The sequence below is a fragment of the Elephas maximus genome, chromosome 20, assembly GCF_024166365.1.
Source record: "Elephas maximus indicus isolate mEleMax1 chromosome 20, mEleMax1 primary haplotype, whole genome shotgun sequence".
Lineage (NCBI taxonomy): Eukaryota > Metazoa > Chordata > Mammalia > Proboscidea > Elephantidae > Elephas > Elephas maximus.
Window position 1 is genome coordinate 3,345,448 of NC_064838.1, and position 18,909 is coordinate 3,364,356.

General features: G+C 41.9%; 1 protein-coding gene across 2 annotated transcripts in view; it reads left to right on the forward strand.

The window, feature by feature from the left end:
• The first annotated feature begins 1,484 nt into the window (after positions 1-1,484).
• Positions 1,485-18,909, forward strand: part of LMBR1 (limb development membrane protein 1) — a 252,588-nt gene continuing 235,163 nt past the window's right edge. For both annotated transcript variants that reach the window (XM_049862905.1, XM_049862906.1), the window contains exon 1: positions 1,485-1,792. In XM_049862905.1, the coding sequence (XP_049718862.1) occupies positions 1,727-1,792 (66 nt within the window). In that variant the 5' untranslated portion in view covers positions 1,485-1,726. The remainder of the gene's footprint in view (positions 1,793-18,909) is intronic.

Sequence of the window (18,909 nt, forward strand, 5' to 3'; positions counted from 1 at the left end):
TAAATTAATATCTCCTTAATTAAATGTTTAGAACTTCATATCAACTGCATTAACTGTTAAATTTAGATTAATAAAAAATTTAAATGACACCTGAAATTAATTTGTAGATTTTCACTTCATAAGAATTTTCAATTAGATACCAAAACAATCAGCCAATAGCAATGTAAATGACTTCCTTGTAATCAAAGAAACCCAAAAGTAAAATTATAAATACTCCCTGAAATTCAAATTTTATAGCAAAAAAAAAAAAAAAAAGGATGCTTAAGGTGGGGTGAATTAGTGTTTGTATGGTGGTGCCCGAAAATGAACGTGCTGTTGAAGGTCTACAGAGCCTCATAAAACACACTCTGAGAACAGTTCTACCCTGCAGATTTGGAAAGATGCCTAACATTCATGATTATCAGTGTTTTACACGTTGGGAAACTGAAGACCTCCCGCACAGCCAGATCCGTTTATCCGACCCACAGAGCCCAGGTTTCCGGAGTTCCTGATCAAAGTTTAACTTCTAACAACAGCTTTCTGACCTTTTACCTACTTTGGCAAAGGAAAAGTTCCCGTGAGAGACTTAGTTCTATCCTCTGCCAAAAAAGCTCTGTAGGCTGAGTGCCGGAGCTGCTTGGACGAGCACTCACCGGAGATATAAACAATCAAGTCCCGGGGGGCGCGGGGAAGGGCAGGAACAGGAGCACCAGAGACTGCGATGGTGGACACCCGCCTTCTGTGAGCCAGAAACACGGGCTCTGGCGACAACAGTGACTTCGCTCCATCATTTCCAGCTGAGAAGGGAGACTGGACGCTTCTGTAAAACTGAACCACATGTAAGACACACAAAAGGTCAACAACTACTCCAAAGCAAAGATGAGAAGGTAAGGCGGCAGGGAAAGTAGAGTACTGGAAATGGAGGAAACAGAACACAAAGAGAACGCTGACATTGTGATGAATGTAACTGTCACTGAACCGTTTGTGCAACAATTACCAAACGGGAACCCAACTTGCTATATAAACTTTGAGCAAAAACTCGATTAAAAAACTCAATAAGCCCCAACCCGAAACAACCCCAATCCCGCCCTCACAACACCGCAGGTGGAGACACCCGGACCTCGCTCGCTGCAGCCCTGCTCCCGGCCTCTGCCCTCTGTGGGGCGGGGCTCCGGAACCACGCCCCGGCCTTGCCGGCCTCGTCCCACCGCCCCTATCCGGCGCCTCTCTCGGTTTCGCGGCCTCTGGTCCTGCCCAAAACAGGGCGCGCTTCTATGACGCCTCGGCGCGTGGCCTCTGACGTCTCCTAAACCCCGCCTCCCTTCTGCCGTCTCGAGGCGGGGCGGCCCCGCCCCGTCCCCGCCCCCTGGCCCCGCTCCTGGCCCCGCCCCCTGGCCCGCTGGCTGTGTCGCCCCCTGGCCCCGCCCCTGGACCGCCCCCGTCCCCGCCCCGTCCCCGTCCCCGCCCCCTGGCCCCACCCCGGCCCCGCCCCTGGCCCGCTCCCGGCCCGCGCGCTGTGCCCGCCCCTCCTTCAGCGTGAGCGGCTGTGGCGGCTGCGGCTGAGGAGTTGTTGTTGCGGTTGTGCCCTTGCCGGCGGCCCCGGCTCCCGCTCTCCGTGCCGCTCGTGGTGGGCGCGGCCAAGCCCCGACGGGTCCGGTGAAGCCGTCAGAGCCGCTGGGCCTCGCGGCGGGCGATGGTGCGCCCGTGCGGGCGGGCACGAGCGGCGGGGCGGCGGGCATGAAGGAGAATGGAAGGGGAGGACGAGGTGTCCCTGCGGGAGCAGCATTTCCACAGCCAAGTGCGGGAGTCGACGGTGAGTGGCCGCCCGGCCGCGCGGCCCCGCCCGGCTGGCCTCGGGCCGGCTCGCACCGCGCCTCGCGGCCCCCGCGCCCCGCCGACCTCGCGGCCTGGCCCCGCGGCCTCGCGCCTGCCCAGCCCGCTCCCCCCGAGCCGCCGCTCCCTCCGAGCCGCCGCGCGGGCCCGGTCGCCATCTCCCGCCCGCCACCTGCGCCCCGGCCGATCCCCGCAGGCCCTGCCGGCCGCCCCCGTCCCCGCGCCGCCGACCTGCCGCGGAGCGCGCCGGAGGGTCCCCCGGCTGCCCGCCCGCGCGGCCCGAGCGCTCGCTTCCCGGGCCGTGGTGGTCGTGGCGGCTGTGCCCGCGCTCCGTGCCTGGCGGAATACGACGTCTGAGCGTACGGCCGTGTCGGGTAGCTCGTATTGCGCCGCACACACCGTGGCAGCCTTGACGAGCCTAGTGGCGCAGCGGCTACAGCGCTGCCAACCGAAGGGTCGGCGGTTCGAACCCGCCCGCCGCGCCGCGGCAGGCGATGTGGCCGTCTGCTTCCGAGAAGATTTTACGGCCTTGGGAGCCCTGTGGGACAGCTTCGCTCGTCCTGCAGACCCTGGCGGCGTAGTGGTGAAGTGCTACGGCCGCTAGCCAGAGGGTCAGCAGTTTGAATCCGCCAGGCGCTGCTTGGAAACTGGGGGGCAGTTCTACTCCGTCCTGTAGGGTGGCTAGGAGTCGGAACCGACTCGACGGCAGTGGTTTATAGGGTCGCCAGGAGTCGGAATGGGCGACGGCAGTGGCTTTTTTTTAATTAAGTGCCAAGCTCCAGCCTCAGCGCCTTGCGTGCCAGTGTTTCTGTTCCGCTGCTTTAGAAGTATGCTTTTGAAACCCAGTTAGTTAATAGTTGTCAAAGTTAGCACCCTTCTCCTCTCCCAGAACCACACGCGTTTCCGTCCCCTATCCATCTCCTTCCAACCTGCACTTCTCTTAAGTGAAATCTTTCTGTTTTGGGGTGAGAAGACTGGTTATTTATGAAATTTAGGATCTGGGCAAAAGTACATTTTACTCTGCAAACAGCTTGTAGAAGTCATCCCTTTTTTGGTCCCATGTTCCGTTTGTTTTGCGTGCAGGGTTCAGGAAGTGAACTTGACCTTGGAAAGTCTAGTTTCATGTTTTAATGTTTTCATGATGCTCTATAATGCGTTATAATTGGGTTTGTTTCTGTTTTCATAACTGTGTACAATACATCAATTTTATATATTTGTATTTACTCCTTCCCTCTTCCAGCTAACTTCTCTCAGATTCATTGACAGTCTGGGTTTGAGGTGAAAAAATTCCGGTTTAGAATTACCTAATTTGTGTAGTTATTGGTCTTGAAAATTGAGAATTGCTTTTGGCAAGTCATACTTTGGAATAAGGAGGAGACAAAATAAATTCTGAGATAAGGGAATTTGATACAGTATATTTACTTTTATTTTAATTAAAAAATTTTGAATCAAAGCTAAAATACACAAAGAAAAGTGTAATAAGAGTACAGCTGGAATAGTTTTCTAACTAACTGAACCTGTATACTGCAGAACCCAGACTACAAGCATCCCGGAGGCCCACCTCTTGCCCCCTGCCAGTTTCTCTCCATTCTACCAAGATGGACCACTATCCTGGCTTCTAACACCATAGATTAGTTTTGCTTAGTTTTAGACTTTTTGTAAATAGAATCTTACAGTATGAACTCTTCTATATCTGTTTTTTTTTCACTCAGTGTTTATAAGAGTCCTCCACGTTGTCTGTAGTTGTAATCCATTCTCAGTGCTGTAGTACTCCATTGAGTAACTATACTGCAATTTATCTTTGCATTTTACTGTTTGTGGACACTTCAGTAGTTTCCAATTTTTAACTGAATGTTCTTGTACATGTCTTTGGGGAACATGTTTATGCATTTTGGTTGGATATATACCAAGGAATGAAATCACTAGGTCGTAGGGTATGCATTTTTTCATTATTTGTTATTGTTAGTTGCCTTTGAGTCAATTCTGGCTCATGACGACCCTGTGTATGCAGGTTTTAAAGGCTTTGACCTCTCAGGAGTTGATTTCCAGGCCTGTCTTCTGCGGTGCTCCTGGGTGAGTTCAATCAGGCAACCTCTCAATTACTAGTCAAGTGCTTAACTATTTGTGCCACCCGAAGAGGGTATACAGTTTACATTCCCACCAGCACTGTGTGAGAGGGCAGTTGCTACCTATCCTTGCAAGCACTTGATATTCTGTTCTTTTTGAAATTTTTTCATTTTAGTAAGTGTGTAGCCTGTATTGCACAAAGGGCACAATTTGCATTTCCTCGATGACTAGTGACTTTGAGCACTTTTTCACATGCTTATTGGCCCTTGGGATATCTTCTTTTGTGAAATATCTTTAAGTCTTTTTCCCGTTTTTAATTGGCTTGTCTCTTTTTATAAGAATTCGCAGGAGTTCTTTATGTATTCTTAATATGATTCCTTTGTCAGGTATACGTATTGCAAATATTTTTTTCCCACTCTGTGGATGCCTTTTCACTCTCTTAATGATCTTTTAAATTTTTTTGGAAATTTCTTTATGGTAAAATATATAACTTTTCCATTTTAGTAATTTTTAAGTGTATATTTCAGTGACATTAATTATATTTATCATGCTGTGCCAACTTCACCACAATTTCCAAAACATTTTGGTATTAACTAACCATTCCCACCTCCTCACCCCCTTGTAATCACTAATCTATTTTCTGCCTGTGTGCATTTGCCTAGTCTAGATATTTCATGTGCGTGGAATCATATGTTTGACCTTTTATGTGTGGCTAATTTAACTTAGAATAATATTTTCAAGGTTCATCTATGTCATAGCTTCCTTCATTCTCTTGCATTTTGTGATCCAGTTGTCCCAGCACCATTTGTTGACAGTTCTTTCCCTATTGAATAGACTTGGCACTCTTGTCGAAAATCAGTTGCCCATGGATATATGGGTTTATTTCTGGACTCTCAGTTCTATTCCATTGACATATTCTGTATGTCTGTCTTTAAGCCCTGGAAACCCTGGTGGCATAGTGGTTAAGTGCTACGGCTGCTAACCAAAGGGTCAGCAGTTTGAATCCGCCAGGCACTTCTTGGAAACTCTGTGGGACAGTTCTACTCTGTCCTGTAGGGTTGCTATGAGTCGGAATCGACTCGACGGCACTGAGTTTGGTTTGGTTTGGTCTTTAAGGCAGTTCCACAATGTTTTGATTACTGTAGCTTTATAGTACATTCTGAAATCAAGAAATGTGAGTCCTCCTGCTTTATTCCTTTTCAAAATTGTTTTGGCTACTCAGGACCCCTTGTAATTGCATACAGATGTGAAGATCAGCTTTTCCAAAAATTTCTGCGAAAAAGGCTGTTGGAATTTTGATGGGGGCGCATTGAATCTATAGATTGCTTTGGGTAATACTGACATCTTAACAATATTAAGTCTTCCAGTTCATGAACACAGGGTGTGTTTCCATTTATTTAGGTCTCCTTTAATTTTTTTAAGCAACGTTTTTAGCTTCCAGTGTACAAGACTTTCACCTCCTTGGTTAAATTTCTTTCTAGATTTTTTATTCTTTTAGATGCTATTGATAATGGAATTTTCTTAATTTCCTTTTAGTTTGTTCATTTCTAGTATATAGAAACAACTGATTTTTTGCATGTTGATCTCGTGCCCTGGAACTTTGCTGAGTTTGTTTATTGGCTCTAGTAGCTATCTGTAGAGTCTTTGCGATTTCCTGTATATAGGATTATAATGTTTGCAAATAGAGGTAGTGTTACTACTGCTTATCTTTTTCTCATCATGGTCATAAAATCTTTTGTTATATGTGTGAATATATGTGTGTACAGCCATCTAGATGGAGCCCTGGCTATCTTTTATATACCTTTATTATCTTCATGAATGATGGTGATGTGTGTTATACAGCTCAGACTTACTTTCCCCAAGGCTTCATTACACAAACCACTCCTCTCTGTTATCCCTCTTTGTCTGTCTTTTCATTTGCTGACCTATCTGTACCAGGAGTAACTGGAAATTTGGGCATACTAAAAATTTCTTAGTTTTTAAAAGCTTTGTAGAACTAAATTTGCATAAGCTTGAATTTGTGTGAGAGGAACTTGAAGTTGGAGAGGAAATATAATTGGTTTTTCTTTGTGGCAGGACTCATGATAAAACTCACAGTGTCTTGAGTGTATAACTAAGGCCACAGAGCTTCTAGATAGGAATTTTAAAAGTTATTCTGATATTTAGTTAATGGCAGTGTTTCATACGTGTATCTTCTTTGTGGTTTGGAATTCAGGGATATCCTACATGTCCTTTATAGTTTTTAGCCTTCAGAATTTATTTATTTCACATTATTTTAGTTCTCAAATCACTATGTAGACCTGCCATAAGCAAAATGAGGAATTTGACAAAAACCTGGGTGTATAGGACTGCAAACAGGGTTGTTCCACCAGCATGATAATTCATGAGAAGGTGGTTTTATGGAATCGACTCATGAGTTAATATTGTATATTTGAATATCAGATGTATTTTGGAGTCCCTGGGTGGTGCGATTGGTTAGTGTGTTCAGCTGCTGACTGAAAGTTGGAGGTTTGAGTTCACTCAAAGGCACCTCAGAAGAAAGGCCTGGCGATTTACTCCCTAAAAATCAAATATAGAAAACCCCATGGAGCACAACCCTGCCCCAGCATCCAGGGGCCATCATGAGTTGGAATTGACTTAACAACAGCTGGTGGTTTTGTAGCTGTTGTTACTCACATTCTATATGTTATTCCTATCCTACATACTTTTTAAAAACTCCGATTTTTAACCATTATACTCTACAGAGAGTAGGGAGAAGCTGTGTGTCTCACTACTGTACAGCAGTACTGAAAACACTTGTCTTGAACAAGGAGGCAAATTACATAGGCTTTGGAATTGGGCAGTATGTTGTTGTTGTTGTTGTTAGGTGCCATTGAGTCGGTTTGACTCGTAGTGACCAGCTGTGTACAACAGAACGAGATACTGCCCAGTCCCGTGCCACACTCTCAGTCATTTTTATGCTTGAGCCCATTGTTGGAGCAACTGCGTCAGTCCCTCTTGCTGAGGGTCTTCCTCTTTTTCACTGACCCTCTCTCTACCTTACCGAGGATGAAGTCTTTCTCTAGGGACTGGTCCCTCCTGGTAACAAGATGTGTGAGATGAAGTCTCGCCATACTTGCTTCTCATGAGCATTCTGGCTGTCCTTCTTCCAGGACAGATTTTGTTTGTTCTTCCGGCAGTCCATAGTATATTCAGTATCCTTCGCAAGCAAGCGAGGTTATGTCATCTGCATATTGAATGTTGTTAATGAGTCTTCCTCTTATCCTGATGCTATGTTCTTCTTCAGAGAGTCCAGTTTCTCAAATTATTTGCTCAGCATACCGATTGAATAAGTATGGTGAAAGGATATAACCCTGATGCACACCTTTCCTGATTTTAAACCATGCATTATCCCCTTGTTCTGTTCCACTGCCTCTTTTTTTTTTTTTTTTTTAATGTATAGGTTCTGGATGAGCAGACTTAAGTGTTCAGGAATTTCTATTCTTTGTAATGTTTTCCCTAATTTGTTGTAGTACACACACAGTCGAATGCCCTTGCGTAGTCAATAAAACACAGGCAAACGCCTTTCTGGTATTCTCTGCTTTCAGCCAAGATCCGCCTGACTTAAGCAGTAATGTCCCTTGTTCCACGGCCTTCTGAATCTGGCTTAAATTTCTGGCAGTTCCCTGTTGATGTATTGGTGCAACTGCCTTTGCGTGATCTTCAGCAGAATTTTACTTGTGTGTGATTTTAATGATATTCAATAATTCCTGCATTCTGTTGGATCACCTTTCTTTGAAATGGGTATAAATATGGATGTCCTACAGTAAGTTTGTCAGAGCTGCCCTCCAAATTTCTTGGCATAGATGAGTGAGTGCTTCCAGCACAATATCCGTTTGTTGAAACATCTCAATTGGTATTCTGTCAATTCGACTCGACGGCAACAGGTTTTTTTTTTTCTTCTGCTTAGTGGCTTCAGTGCAACTTTGACCTTTTTCTTCAGTACGGTTGGCTCTTGATCATATGCTGCCTCCTGAAATGGTTGAATCTTGACCAGTTCTTTTTGGTGCAGTGATTCTGTATGTTCGTTCTACTTTTGATGCATCCTGCATTGTTTACTATTTTACCCATAAAACCAAAAAAACCAAACCCAGTGCTGTCAAGTCGATTCCAACTCATAGCGACCCTATAGGACAGAGTAGAACTGCTCCATAGAGTTTCCAAGGAGTGCCTGGCGGATTTGAACTGCCGACCCTTTGGTTAGCAGCCGTAGCACTTAACCACTTACCCACTTATCCATAGAATCCTTCAATATTGCAACATGAAGCTTGAATTTTTTCTTCAGTTCTTTCAGCTTGAGAAATGCTGAGTATGTTCTTCTCTTTTGGTTTTCTGTCTCTAGGTCTTCGCACATTTCATCATAATACTTTGTCTTCTCAAGCTGCCCTTTGAAATATGTCCAGCTCTTTTATGTCATCATTTCTTCATTTTCCTTTAGCTGCACCATGTTCAAGAGCAACTTTCAGAGTGTCTTCTGACATCCATCTTGGTCTTTTCTTTTTTTCGTGTCTTTTCAGTGACCTCTTGCTTTCTTCATGGATGATGTCCTTGATGTCATTCCATAGCTCGTCTGGTCTTTGGTCGTTAGTTCAATGCATCAAATCTGTTCTTGAGAGGGTCTCTAAATTCAGGTGGGATATACTCAAGGACTTGTTCTAATTTTCTTCAACTTCAACTTGAACTTGCATAGGAGCAATTGATGGTCTATTCTGGAGTCTGCTCCTGGCCTTGTTGTGACTGATGATATTGGGTTTGATATTGGGCAGTATAGGTTCCAGTTATATCTTTGTTATTTACTAGTTCTGTGATATTGGGCAAGTTGCTGAATCTCTTGGAACTGTAATTTTTTTTTTGCTATAATAATGAGAATTATAATACCTACTTCAAGATTTGAGAATTTAATGAGATAATATCAGGAAAGAGTTTGGCACAGTGCTTGACATATTTTTACTTAATACATTGGAATCTATTATTTCTGTTGACTTTGACATATTGAATTGAGCTTGTTCAAGTATAAATGTTTTTGAAGGAATTTCAGAACTGTAGTTACCAAGAGCATTTGATGTAATTCGTTTATAATTTATTTGCCTTTCAGTGTGAATGACTTGTAGAAAAGTATCTATGGATTTATTGTTTGTAATATCTTAATAGTTTGTGGAGTGGAATACCATTAAGATAGTAAAAAGGACTTATTTTTTGACACTGAAATGTCGTTATCATAGTCTGTTGTTACTAAAGCTATAGCGTTGTGAGAAATAAAATTAATGTAGAATATTATAACTTGTTTTATTTCTGTGGGTAAGCATTAGTTAGAAGAGAATTGTAAATCATTTTGATTTTCTTTTCTGTAGCCATTAACAACATGCTGTACTTAGTAGTTTTTCTTCAAAGTAGTGATTAAAAGCTACTGCCTTGTTAGTCCTTCATATAGCCTGTTGCAGTGGCAGTATACTTATTGTACTTACTTTAGAGAGAGAAAAGTTGAGTCTGAGAGTGGCTAAAATGTAAAAGGACTGAAAATACCAGGTGTTGGCAAGGGCGAGGAATAACCAAGCTCTCATACAGTGCTGGTATGAGTGTAAATTTGTATAACCCTTTTAGAAAACCGAGCATATCCATTAATGTCGAACATAGGCAACTTTTTACCTGGCTCTGCTTCACCTAGTGGTTTTAGGATTGAATTATTTTGGAAGTAAAATGGAGCAGGAGGGACCAGTAGAAAGAGGAACAAAACCTGCTTTGATTCTTGGTGGAATTGTATTGAATCTATATATCAGCTTTGGTGGCATTGACATCTTTATGATATTGAGTCTTCCAGTCATGAACTTGGCACTGTGGTTTTATTTTGCATTTCCCTGATGACTAATGAGGCTGCACACATTATCTTCTTTTTTGAAGTTGCTTGTTTGTCTTCTGTTCATTTTTCTACTGTCTTTTTTTTTTTCTAATTAACAAACTTAATTTTTTTAGAGCAGTTGTAAGTTTACAGGAAAAATTGGGCAGAAAGTACAGAGAGCTCCCAAATATGCCTTTCCTCCCCCGTCCCCAGTTTCCTTTATTATCAGCATCTTGCATTGGTGTGCTGTATTTCTTATAATTGATGAACCAATATTGATGCATTATTAACAGAAGTCCATAGTTTTCATTAGGGTTAAATCCTTCTGCTGTACAATTTTGTGTGTTTTACAAATGTGTGATATCATGTGTCTACCGTGACAGTATTATGCAAAATAGTTTCACTGCTTTAAAATTCACCTGTGTTTTACTTATTTATCCCTCCTCTCCTCGCCTTGATCCCCTGCAAACACCCATCTTTCAGAAGTTTGCATTTAAGGTTAATTCATGTCTTTTCATGGCTTGATAGCTCATTTCTCTTTATCATTGAGTAACACTCCGTTGTACAGATGCACCACAGTTTATCCATTCATGTTGAAGGATATTTTGGTTGCTTCTGTCGACTCAATGGCAGCGGGTCTGATTTTTGGAATTATGAATAGCACTACTTTAAATACTTTTGTGCAGGTTTTTGTATGAATGTAAGTTTTCAACTCATTTGTGTAAATACCTAGCAGCACAGTTGCTGGATCATATGGTAAGACTATGTTTAGCTTTGTAAGAAACTGCCAAACTGTCTTCTAAAGTAGCTGTACCATTTTGCATTCCTACTAGCAATGAATGAAAGTTCCTGTTGCTCCACATCCCCTATCAGCATTTGGTATTGTCAATGTTTTGGATTTTAGCCATTCTAATAGGTATGTAGTTGTCTCAGTTATCTAGTACTGTTGTAACTGAAATACCACAACTGGGTGGCTTTAATGAACAGAAATTTATTTTCTTACAGTTTAGGAGGCTAGAAGTCAGAATTCAGGGTGCTGGCTCTAGGGAAGGCATCCTGTCTCTGTCGACTTTAGGGAAATGTCCTTCTGTGTTCAGCTTCTATTCCTTGGCTCCTTGGTGATCTTTGTGTGGAATGGCATCTATCTTCCCCCATCTCTGATTGCTCGCTTGCTTGTTTAATCTCTTCTATATCTCGAAAGAGATTGACTTAAGACATACCCTACACTAATACTGTCTCACTAACATAACAAAGAAAACCCATTCAAATGGAATTATAAGCACAGGAGTGGGGGTTAGGATTTACAACACATAATTTTGGGGGACACAATTCAATCCATAATAGTAGTGGTATCTCGTTGTTTTAATTTGCGTTTTTCTGTTGACATATAATGTCAAGTATCTTTTCTTATGCTTATTTGCCATCTATATATCTTTTTTGGTGAGGTGTCTATTCAGATATTGTTTTAGTTATCTAGTGCTTTATAGCAGAAATACCAAAAGTGGATGGCTTTAACAAGGAGAAATTTATTCTCTCACAGTCTAGGAGGCTAGAAGTCTGAATTCAGGGTGCCAGCTCCAGGGGAAGGCTTTCTCTCTCAGCTCTGGGGGAAGGTCTTTGTCATCAGTCTTCCCCTGGCTTAGGAGCTTCTCAGTGCAGGGACCCCGGGTGCAGAGGATGCGCTATTTTCCTGGCTCTTGCTTCTTGGTGGTATGAGGTCCTTCCTGTCTCTCTGCGTACTTGTCTCTTTTATATCTTAAAAGAGATTGATTTGGAGGTGAGACCAAGATGGCTGACTAGGCAGACGCTTCCACTGAACCCTCTTGTAACAAAGATTGAAAAAACAAGTGAATCGATTATATACACGACAGTCTATGAACCCTGACCATCAAACACAGAATGAAGGAGTCGACCTGAGTGACGGGATCCAGAGACCGCGTGCTGAAGCAGCAACCAGTTGCGGAGCCTGGCCTGCTGCGCCCCAGCCCTGAGGCCTTGGTGCAGTGCTTTGGTGCCATAGTGGTAGGGCTGATCGTGGCTTCCTGAGACAAGGCAAGCACAGGATGCAGCCCTAACCACCGGGGCAATCTTGGCATGCAGGCTACATACTGACCTGGCTGGCGGGGAACAAAAGACCATGTGGAAGCAGTGACTAGTTCCTGAGCCTGGCACGCAGTGCTCCAGCCCTGATCCCTTGGTGCTGGGATTTGGAGCAGGTGTGGCAGGGCTGATAGTGGCTTCCCCAGACAAGGCAAGCATGGGACTCAGCCCTAACCCCCAGGGACAATCACCACGGGCACCCAGCCAGCGCACACAGGCTACAAATCAACCTGAGTGACAGGGGAGCGAGAGACCACACAGAAGCAGTGCCTCAGCACTGATCCCTTGGTGTTGGGCTTTGGAGTGAATGTGATGGGGCTGATGGTGGCTTCCTGAGACAAGGCAAGCACAGGACACAGCCCTGACCCCCTGGGGGAATCCTGGCAGGGACCCAGCCAGCCCATACAGGCTATACACCCCTCTGGAATCTCAGATAAAACAGCCCTCACCACACAAGATAGGTGATTTTGTCTATTTTACCTCACTATTCTCTCCTATCTGATCCCTCACCTCCCTGCCCCAGCCAGCTTCATTAACATTCAAATTCCCTGGGCCAGAGAGAGAAGTGCTCTGTGTTTTCTTTTTTTTCTCTAACCCATTCTCCTGGCCCAGGAAAAGCAGGAATTAACCATCAGGGGAAAAATACTTCTCTGACTTTACTGAACTGGAATGACAGTACAGAAGCAGCTCCATCCAGGCATAAGAGACCCACAGTCTTTGGCTTTCACCGCTACATGGAACCAGGTGGCTATTATAATGCAAAGGCAATTCTGTAAGAAATCTGATTGTAATTGTTTCAGCTGAGCAGTGGAGAGGCAGGTTTTGGAGGTCTGATACTGCTCTACCTATTAAACAGAGCCCTCACTGACCCACAGCAGGGAACTGAGAGCTGAGGCTCCATCCACACCACCTAGCCATCTGCTAAAGGGGTCTGAGGATAGTGGTGCCTACCAGTCTTTAGAGGTACAAACACTGGGTACCTAAGGTACAGCTGCAGAGCCCACCCACCAGAGTGCTCCAGAGAACAGAGTTGCTCCTTCCCCACTGGCACTTGGAGGAAGCCTGTCAGCACCCTGCCCTCCTCGGAGTGTGACCCCTTGCTGATACTAGAAACCAGTGCATACAACCATCACCACTACTCCTCTAAGATAGTAGGTGAGAGCCTACACCACACACTAGGTGACTCACTACCAGGACACATGAGCTGACTCTATTCAAGAATAGTGAATGGACTCATGGGCTCATATACCTGGTAACAGCTCAAACAAGCTGGTAACAGTACAAAAGTGATTCAGAGGCTCCAGCAATCAAGTTAGCACACTCTAGTAGCCCATCGGAGTATATTGAAACAAAACAAAACAAAACAAGAAGATAAGACTCAGTGAGCAAATATAAAATAAATAATTACAATAACTTATAGATGGATCTGAGACCACAGTTGATATCAAATCACATAGAGAAGCAGACCATGATTGCCAAATCAGAGAATCAAGACTTTTTGTAGATGAAGATATATTCCGGGAATTGCCAGATGTAGAATATAAAAGACTAAGGTACAGAACACTTCAAGACATCAGGGATGACTTCAGAAATGAAATAAGGCAATGTACGGAAAAAGCTAAGGAACACACAAATAAAGGAGTTGAAGAAATCAAAAAGATTATTCAAGAACAGTGAAAAATTTAATAAGCTGCAGGAATCCATAGAGAGACAGCATTCAGAAATTCAAAAGATTAACAATAAAATTACAGAATTAGACAACTCAGTAGGAAGTCAGAGGAGCAGAATTAAGGAATTTGGATGCAGAACTGGGGAGATGGAGGATAAGGTAATTGGCGCCAATATATTTGAAGAAAAATCAGATATAAAAGAATTAGAAAAAATGAAGAAACCCTAAGAGTCATGTGGGATTCTATCAAGAAGAATGACTTCCGTGTGATTGGAATTCCAGAACAGGGAGGGATAAAAGAAAATACAGAGAGAATAGTTGAAGATCTGTTGGCAGAAAACTTCCCTGGCATCGTGAAAGATGAAAGGATATCTATCCAAGATGCTCATCAAACCCCGTACAAGATAGATCCCGAAGGAAAATCACCAAGACATATTGTCATCAAACTTGCCAAAACCAAAGATTAAGAGAAAATTTTAAAAGCAGCCAGGGGTAAACGAAAAGTCAACTACGAAGGAGAATCAATAAGTTCGGACTCCTCGGCAGAAACCATGCAGGCAAGAAGGCAATGGGATGACATGTGTATAGAGCACTGAAGGAGAAAAACTGCCAGCCAAGAATCATATATCTAGCAAAACTCTCTCTCAGATGTGAAGATGAAATTAAAACATTTACAGATAAACACAAGCTTAGAGAATTTGCAAAAACCAAACCAAAGCTACAAGAATTACTAAAGGAAATTCTTTGGTCAGAAAATCAATAATATCAGATATCAGCACAACACAAGGGCCCAGAACAGAACATCCTGATATCAACTCAGATAGGGAAATCACAAAAACAAAATAAGATTAAAAAAACAAAACGCTCAAAACAGGGAATCGTTGACGTCATTATGTAGAAGATGACAATAATCAAAAAAAGGACTAAATACAGGAGGCATAGATCTTCCATATGGAGAGGAAATAAGGGTGATACAGGATGATACAAGTTAGGTTTTTAGAAAAGTAGTGGTAAATATTAAGATAACCCCAAAAAGGACTAACAATTCCATACTTCAAAATAAAAACCAAGATAAACATATGGACTCAGCAAAAATAAATTCAACTACGATGAAGATGAGGAACACACAATTTACAAAGAAAAAATTCTCAGTACAAAGAAGTGGAAAAATGAAAATTTTCAACAACACACAAAAAGAGGCATCAAAATGACAACACCAAACTCATCTATAATTGCGCTGAATATCAATGGACTAAATGAACCAATAAAGAGACAGAGAGTTGCAAATTGGATAAAAAAACATAATCCAGCTATATGGTGCCTACAAGAGACACACCTTAGACTTAGAGACACAAACTAAAACTCAAAGGATGGAAAAAACACATCAAGCAAACAACAATCAAAAAAGAGCAGGAGTGGCAATATTAATTTCTGGCAAAATAGACTTTAAAGTGAAATCCACCACAAAGGATAAAGAAGGACACTATATAATGATTAAAAGGACAGTTTACCAGGAAGATATAACGATATTAAATATTCATGCACCTAATTACAGGGCTGCAAGATACATAAAACAAACTCTAACAGCACTGAGATAGACACCTCCACAATTATAGTAGGAGACTTCAACACACCACTTTCAGAGAAGGACAGGACATCCAGAAAGAAGCTCAGTAAAGACACAGAAGATCTAAATGCCACAGTCAACCAATTTGACCTCGTAGACATATACAGAACACCCTACCCAGCGGCTGCCAAGTATACTTTTCTAGTGCACATGGAACATTCTCTAGAATAGACCACATATCAGGTCATAAAGCAAGCCTTAGCAGAATCCAAAACATTGAAATATTACAAAGCATCTTCTCAGACCATAAGAAATCAATAACAGAAAAAGCAGGGAAAAGAAATCAAACGCTTGGAAACTGCACAATACCCTGCTCAAAAAAGACTGGGTTATAGAAGACATTAAGAGGGAATAAACAAATTCATAGAATACAATGAGAATGAAAACACTTCCTATCAGAACCTTTGGGACATAGCAAAAGCAGTGCTCAGAGATCAGTTTATATCAGTAAATGCACACATACAAAAAGAAGAAAGGGCCCAAATCAAAGAACTGTCCCTACAACTTGAACAAATAGAGAGCAACAAAAGAAACTGTCAGGCACCAGACGAAAACAAATAATAAAAATTAGAGCAGAATTAAATGAATTAGAGAACAGAAAAATAGTTGAAAGAGTTAACAAGACCAAAAGCTGGGTCTTTGAAAAAATTAACAAAATTGATAAACCATTGGCCAGACTGACTAAAGAAATACAGGAAAGAAAACAAATTACCCAAATAAGAAATGAGTTGGGCCATGTCACAACAGACCCAACTGAAATTAGAAGAATCATATCAGATTACTATAAAAAATTGTACTCTAACAAATTTGAAAACCTAGAAGAAATGGATGAATTCCTAGAAACACACTACATACTTAAGCTAACACAAACAGAGGTAGAACAACTAAATAGACCCATAACAAAGGAAGAAATTGAAAAGGTAATAAAAAAACTGCCAACAAAAAAAGCCCTGGCCCTGGCAGCTTCACTGCAGTTCTACCAAATTTTCAAAGAAGAGGTAACACAACTACTACTAAAGGTATTACAAAGCATAGGAAAGGATGGAATGCTCCTTAACTCATTCTCTGAAGCCAGCATATCCCTGATACCAAAACCAGGCAAAGATACCACAAAAAAAGAAAATTACAGACCTATATCCCTCATGAAAATAGATGCAAAAATCCTCAACAAAATTCTAGCCAATAGAATTCAACAAAAACATATCCAAAAAATAATTCACCATGACCAAGTGGGATTTATACCAGGTATCCAGGGATGGTTCAAAATTAGAAAAACAATTAATGTAATCCACCAAATAAATAGAACAAAAGACAAGAAGCACATGATTTTATCAATTGATCCAGAAAAGGCATTTGACAAAGTCCAAAACCTTTTCATGATAAAAACTCTCAGGAAAATAGGAACAGAAGGAAAATTCCTCAACATAGTAAAGGGCATTTATACAAAGCCAACAGCCAGCATCATCGTAAATGGAGAGATTCTGAAAGCATTCCCCTTGAGATCGGGAACCAGACAAGGATGCCCCTTATCACCACTCTTATTCAACATTGTGCTGGAGGTCCTAGCCAGAGCAATTAGGCTAGATAAAGAAATAAAGCGCATCCAGATTGGTAAGGAAGAAGTAAAGGTATCTCTGTCTGCAGATGACATGATCTTATATACAAAAAACCCTAAAGAATCCTCAGAAAAACTACTGAAACTAATAGAAGAGTTCAGCAGAGTATCAGGATATAAGATAAATATACAGAAACCAGTTGGATTACTCTACAGCAACAAAAAGAACATCAAAGAGGAAATCACCAAATCAAGACCATTTACAGTAGTACCCAAGAAGATGAAATACTTAGGAACAAATTTTACCAGGGACGTAAAAGACCTATACAAAGAAAAGTATAAGGCATTACTGCAAGAAACCAAAAGAGACCTACATACGTGGAAAAACATACCTTGCTCATGGATGGTAAGACTTAACACTGTAAAAATGTCTATTCTACCAAAAGCCATGTATATATACAATGCAATGCCAATCCAGATTCCAAGGACATTTTTTAATGAGATGCAGAGACAAATCACCAACTTCATACGGAAGGGAAAGAGGCCCAGGGTAAGTAAAAAAAAAGCATTACTGAAAAAGAAGAACAAGGTGGCAGGCCTTACTCTACCTGATTTTAGAACCTATTATACTGCCACAGTAGTCAAAACAGCCTGGTAGTGGTACAACAACAAACACATAGACCAGTGGAACAGAATTGAGAATCCAGATATAAATCTATCTACCTCTGAGCAGCTGATATTTGACAAAGGCCCAGTGTCAGTTAGTTGGGGAAAACATAGTCTTTTTTTTACAAATGGTGCTGGCATATCTGGATATCCATCTGCGAAAAAATGAAACAAGACCCCGTACCTCACACCATGCACAAAAACTAACTGAAAATGGATCAAAGACCTAAACATAAAGTCTAAAACGATAAAGATGTGGAAAAAAGAATAGGGACAATGTTAGGAGCCCTAATACATGGCATAAACAGAATACAGAACATTACTAACAATGCTGAAAAGAAACCAAATAACTGGGTGCTCCTAAAAATCTAACACCTATGCTCATCCAAAGACTTCACCAAGAGAGTAAAAAGACTACCTACAGACTGGGAAAAAGTTCTTAGCTATGACATTTCTGACCAGCACCTGATCTCTAAAATCTGCATGAGTCTGCTAAAACTCAACGACAAAAAGACAAATAACTCAATTAAAAAATGAGCAAGGGGTATGAACAGACAATGCACTAAAGAAGACAGTCAGGCAGCTAACAGATACATGAGGAAATGCTCTCTATCATTAGCCAGTAGAGAAACGCTAATCAAAACTACAGTGAGATTCCACCTTACTCCAACAAGGCTGGCATTAACCCAAAAAACACAAAATAATCAATGTTGGAGAGGTTGTGAAGAGACTGGAACACTTACACACTGCTGGTGGGAATGTAAAATGGCACAACCACTCTGGAAATCGATTTGTGCTTCCTTAAAAAAGCTAGAAATAGAACTACCGTATGATCCAGCAATCCCACTCCTTGGAATATATCCTAGAGAAATAAGAGCCTTTGCACAAACAGACATATGCACCCCCGTGTTCATTGCAGCACTGTTTACAGTAGCAAAAAGATGGAAGCAACCAAGGTGCCCGTCAACGGATGAATGGATAAATAAACTATGGTATATTCACACAATGGAATACTACGCATTGATAAAGAACAATGTTGAATCTATGAAACATTTCATAACATGGAGAAATCTGGAAGACATTATGCTGAGTGAAATCAGTCAATTGCAAAAGGACAAATATTGTATAAGACCACTATTATAAGAACTGGAGAAGCAGTTTAAGGAGAAAAGAAAATACCCTTTGATGGTTATGAGAGGGGGGAGGGAGGGAGAGAGGAAGAGGGGTATTCACTAATTAGGTAGTAGATAAGTTCCATTTTAGGTGAAGGGAAAGACAGTACACAATACAGGAGGGGAGAACACAAATGGACTAAACCAAAAACAAAGAAGTTTCCTTAATAAACTGAATACCTCAAAGGCCAGCGTAGCAGGGGCAGGGGTTTGAGGACCATGGTTTCAGGGAACATATATAAATCTTTTAAGAAAACATTCTGCATCCTACTTTGGAGAGTGGCATCGGGAGTCTTAAACGCTAGCAAGTGGCCATCTAAGATGCATCAATTAGCCTCAACCCACCTTGAACAAGGAAGAATGAAG